The sequence below is a fragment of the Cetorhinus maximus genome, chromosome 36 (assembly GCF_964194155.1).
Source record: "Cetorhinus maximus chromosome 36, sCetMax3.hap1.1, whole genome shotgun sequence".
Taxonomy (NCBI): domain Eukaryota; kingdom Metazoa; phylum Chordata; class Chondrichthyes; order Lamniformes; family Cetorhinidae; genus Cetorhinus; species Cetorhinus maximus.
In genome coordinates this window covers 5162934-5168528 of record NC_135914.1, presented here as the reverse complement: position 1 = coordinate 5168528, position 5595 = coordinate 5162934, and the positions used below count along the sequence as shown (strand labels likewise).

At 43.3% G+C, this 5595-nt stretch overlaps 1 protein-coding gene across 1 annotated transcript; it reads right to left on the bottom strand.

The window, feature by feature from the left end:
- Positions 1–309: 309 nt before the first annotated feature.
- LOC144672190 (uncharacterized) lies at positions 310–5227 on the bottom strand. Its single transcript, XM_078534009.1, has 4 exons — positions 4472–5227; positions 2580–2653; positions 1085–1221; positions 310–452 (listed from the first exon to the last, which is right to left on the bottom strand). Exons 1-4 carry the CDS (start codon positions 5225–5227, stop codon positions 310–312), a joined length of 1110 nt encoding a protein of 369 aa, XP_078390135.1.
- Positions 5228–5595: the final 368 nt, after the last annotated feature.

Here is a 5595-nt window from a genome sequence, read left to right as displayed (position 1 = left end):
GATTTGCTCCTAGTTCAATTTCCCTCTTGCTCCAATGACCAAGCCCAAGCAAGAAGAGAAGGACACCAAAGCTAGGTTTTTGGAGGTGAAGAGGACCAAACCATTTCTAGCCATTCATACATGCTCCTCAGAAAGATGATGATAGCATTGGCCTGACAGCAGATCTTGCTGGTACAGGGTCCCCATGAAGGAGATATGCAGGAAACACTGGAAACTCTTTCTCATTAATCAGGGCTTTACAACATAGAAGGGAGGAGAAGGATGATGCTGGAAGAGAGGATTGTTAATGTGCACAGGTATGCACTAAAACTATTGAAGACTTACAATGAGGAAGATGATGATGATGATCAGGAGGATGATGCAGACAAGAACCAGAAGAGCAATGCCCCATCCAGGTACAATAGGAGCCTGAGGAGTTGTGGTTGTACTGGCAATGGATTGTATCTCATTCACTAAACAAACAAATTAAAATAAATATAGAGCAAGTGTCTTTTCTCTCACATTTCATTTTCATTCTACAGACAATGAGAGAAATACAAGAATGAAAAATGATCACTTAGCCACCCATACCCTATTCCAGAGACCCAAATGAGTTTTCATCTTATTCCTGCCATACATCCTATTCCCTGATAAGTCAGGATTCAATATAATCCCTGTTGAATACTTCACAATAGTCACTGTTCCACAAGTCAATAGGTCTCTATTTGAAGAAATTATAATCTTCGTCACCCAAGTTTTAGTTTTGTTCTGTACCTCATTTATCCCTTCCATAATTTCTTCCATCCTGCAAATATTATTCCTTATTCTCTGCTTCTCCCCTGAACAAGTCACAGTGCTGTTCTACAAATGATTACTACTCGAGTGCCTTGTCTAACTGACTACTCTTCATAACGGGAGCCTAATCCATGAAGTTTACTGAGAGTTTGGAGAAGAGTAAAGAAATTCACCTGTCTGCAACTTCAGTTTTCAGCCTATCACAAAACAACACTAGTCAGTTACCAGCCTCAAAGGAATGAGCCTTACTGCATTAGTGTTATTCCCATCTCTCACACCAGCCCTCCTCATGATGGGCAAATAGCACTACCGTGTACGTCTTTGACCTGCAGACCGTTGATTGTACCATTCTTCATGGCATTAACAAACTGGCTCATAACAGTTTCCTGGGTTATATCGTTGTCCGTCTTGAAGGAAGATCTAGCTTCAGCGATGACTGACCCTTGCCTTAAAATGAAAACAAAACAACTTGTCACAAACCATTGATTGTGAAGCTCTGCTTCAGAAGCACTGGACACAAGCCTTAATAGACCGGAAAAGCTCCCGCTTTGATCTCTGCTGAGTTAGTTGATCTCTGTCAAGGGACAGGAGAAGCATAACAATTAGCATCTTTGGACTGAGGGTGAGCCAGCAGCAGGGGGCCAATGACTGCAGTAATAATCCAATCTCTCAACAAAAGCTTTGCCTTGCTTCAGCAAATGTACCAAAGGTAGGGGAGTCTCATATTCCTTCCATGGAACTCTAATCTGAAGTTGGGGTGAAGTTCAATGATGCCATGCCTTAGAACCTGCTGTCAGCTTGAAAACAGAAGCCATTACAATATATTTACATACACAAAAGCACCAGCTTACTATTTCTTCTCATCCCACCCCCATTCCACTCCCCTCTGAAGACATCCTTGCCGTGGTAAATTTTAATCTGTGAGAATGCAATAAATGATGGCAGGATATTTGAATGGCTGCAAAATCACAAAAGAGCTTCAATCAATCATTCAACATCCAAAAATATTCTAACAGGGGTCACTGTATAACCATCCAAAAACAGACTCTACTTCCAGCTGCAATCTCACTTACAGAAATCAATTTGGGCAGGGTGGCGGGATGGGGATTCGAATAGCAGATCTTGAGGGGACAAGAAAGACAGGCGTGACACTACTTCATGTGTTATGCATGCACCTGGTCTTACCCAGGACTCTTAATGATGACCCAGGTAGTCCTTCTTGGTGTGTTGTGAGATGGCTACACCATCTCCTGCAGGTTGACTGCCGACACATTGTACTACAAGGCAGTTCTTTCTGCAGGCATGAAAGTCTAGTGCACCCTGAAGATATTTGTGAAATGATTCTGTCAGCTGTGCATGCATAGCCCGGTTTATTCTCTGCATTATTTTCAAAGGCCGACAAATGTGAACTTCTTTTTGAGCAATTATAAAAGTTGAAACAATATTTGCCCCCTTATGCAGCCACTTACCTTCAAGTGGCCACATCTCTTTAAATTTGAGCTGGTAGCCAAATTTTCTGCACCTCTACTAGGAGTACACCCAGCATAAGACTAAAGCTTTGTTGAGATTTAACTTATTCATTAATTATTCAATTTAGTTGACCTCACAAAATTGACAGTGCAATCAGCTCTGTGCACTTTTGGATAATTTAGCACTTATAATAATATATTCTTGGTAAAGTGTTTGCCGGGACCACAAAACTGAAACTACAATGTTATTTTAATGGTTTGATGCTTAAAAAGGCAGAACCTCATGGCTGTTCCTCTTCCCACACCTCAAGGTACCACAGAAAGTGAATGGCTTACCTGAATTGTTGAACCTCTGAGCCCTTGTATGATGACTGGAGTGAGCATGTAGAACAATCGTAAGCATCGCCCAGCTGCAACAGAAATTTTTAAAAATACGTATGTATGATTTAATGAAAAGAGAATAAAGTCCCAACAATTTTCCATTGTCTGTACCCTATATATTTTCCCACCTCACCAACAATCATAAATATCTGGGCCACATATATACCCTGTTGTCACCAACAACTATCCCCTACCAACTTCTTCCAAATCCAATATTCCAGTCTCGCCACCAACTGCTAACATACCCTGCTTTATTCATTAGCTCATACACCCATGTTTTTGCCGCTAACTACTCTCACCTCATACCTTATTCTCAATGCCTGCAACTAGGTGGACCCTTGATTCAGCCAAGAGATGGGACAGGCACTGAGTGGGCTTGTCTGAAACTGTTCTTATGTTGACTCCACTCTCTGCTGATAGTAAAGGAGTCCAAAAACTGAAATAGAGTCATAGAGGTCTACAGCACAGAAAAAGGCCCTTCGGCCCATTGAGTCTGCGCCAATCAAACGAGTACCTAACTATTCTAATCCCAACTTCCAGCAATAGGCCCATAGCCTTGTATGCCATGGCTTCGCAAGTGCACATCCAAAATAGAAAAATGATGTGACAGGCAATGGAAAGGACTGACAGATGCAGAGCAGATGTGATTGCAGGATTTAAATTTCCCACCTCTCACTAATTCAGCCCATATGCTATTCCCACAATACCTCTGCCACAACATAGAGAATCTTCCACTGGATCTACAATCACTGCAGCCTGATTATTCTTTCTTCTGTTTATTCAAGTAAATATTTTGGGAAGCCATGCATTGTTTTGTGACCATAGCCAAGAATGGAGACACACATAGCGACAAAGAGGTTGGGATTGAGCATAGATTATGGATTGAGAACCAAGCAGAGGGCACCTGCTCTGTGATCTACTTAATTCAACATCTTTAGGACCAGACTTTAATTACAGTCAGGATGAACCAGGGTCAACCCTGGCCCTGGGCTTGGGAAACCGAGTGCCCAATGGGCTTCAGCTCACTGCACAAAGTTGTCCACAATTTGTGACCTCTTTCAAAGAGTAGCCGCTGTGAGAAAAGGATCTCAGAAAAATTGTTTGGTTGCCAAATCAATTATTACTCAATTGAAAACCAAACTACTAGCAACTTTCCTATTTATCCTGAGGCTCTCTCCTTTCTAGACAGTGGTTTTGTTTTAATTAGTTCATGGGATGTGGGCATTGATAGCTAGGCCTGCATTTATTGCCCAATGTTCATTTAAGAGTCAACCTGTGGGTCTGAAGTCAGGACAGCAGATTTGCTTTTCTAAAGGGCATTAGTGAACCAGATGGGTTTTTATAACAACCACCAATGCTTTTGTGGTCATCCAGATTTCCTATTGAATTCAATTTAAAATTCATTCATTCAGATTTCATCAGTGGCCATGGTGGGATTTGAACCCAGGTCCCCAGAGCATTATCCTGGATCTCTGGAGTCCAGTGACATTATGCCACTGCCTGCCTCCGACAAGCTACTCAACCATTGCAAGCATAGTAGCTAAGCCTGATCCTGTCCACACACAAATGCTTTTCAGTATAGATTACTAGAGACCTAAGAAAGCTTCCCAAATTCTCCCCTCCCCACTCAATGGACATTAAGGCCCATTTTCATACCGCTGCTGCCACTTCAGTGAATTTAGGGAACTGTCCTGGTGTGTCTGACTCAGTACTGCCCATTGGGAACAGATATGTACCCATTAAGATGGGGACTATGGGAGCGAGTTGGGGGCAGGGCATGAGAGTTGAAAAGCATAGTAAGTGTTAATTAGTACATGCATTTTAAATATTGGCATTATTAGACCTACTGCTTTAATAACTTCATCACGCAAGTCCTTGAATTCTGGAGTGGTTTTTTCGTTCAGGCTGGTGCTAAAGTTCTTGTTGATAATTCTGAAAGTTACATTGAAGTTTAATGCTGGGGCTGCTGTGGCAATGGACACCTTGGTGGTGGTCTTTATGGTTGTTAGCATAGTGGAAACTGTGGCACCGCTCGACTGCATGGTGCTTGTGGACACACTACTGGCTGTGGTGTAAGATGTTGCATTGGCACTTGGAGCAATGTTGCTGGGTCGCTGAATAGTTGAGGTTTCATTGTTCAGAACAGTGCTGGCTGGCAGTGTTATGGCGCTCAGGCTGGTCGTGTTAGCAGACTCATGTGTGGTTGCCTGTGTTTTGAAGGTCACTTCAGAAGCAGTGGAGTTTGTCAAAGGAGTTGATGTTGAAATGACAGTCATGGTGCTGGGGGTTACTGTAGTTATATTGGTGAAAGTTGTACTGGTCATATTCGAAACAACTGTAGAACCCACCAGAGAAGAGGCTGTAGACTGACCAATCAAACTAGATGTCACACCAGGAGTTGCAGCTGTTGAGAACAGTGTGGAGCCATTACTCGTTACAGCAGAACCAGTGAATAGTTGGGTGGACGTGCTGCTGTTCACCTGTGGTACAGACGTGCTCATACTCGCCGGCAGCGCGGACGTGCTGTTGTTCACTGGAGGGGAAGCTGAGGTCTCGTTTGCTGGCGGTGTGGACATGCTCACATTTTCTGGCGGAGTGGACATGGTTGTGTTTGCTGTTGGGGTGGACATGTTTGTGTTTGCTGTTGGGGTGGACATGTTTGTGTTTGCCGGTGCTGTGGACATGTTTGTGTTTGCTGTTGGTGTGGACATGGTTGTGTTTGCTGTTGGGGTGGACATGGTTATGTTTGCTGTTGGGGTGGACATGTTTGTGTTTGCCGGCGCTGTGGACATGTTTGTGTTTGCTGTTGGGGTGGACATGTTTGTGTTTGCTGTTGGGGTGGACATGTTTGTGTTTGCTGTTGGGGTGGACATGTTTGTGTTTGCTGTTGGGGTGGACATGTTTGTGTTTGCTGTTGGTGTGGACATGTTTGTGTTTGCTGGTGGTGTGGACATGTTTGTGTTTGCTGTTG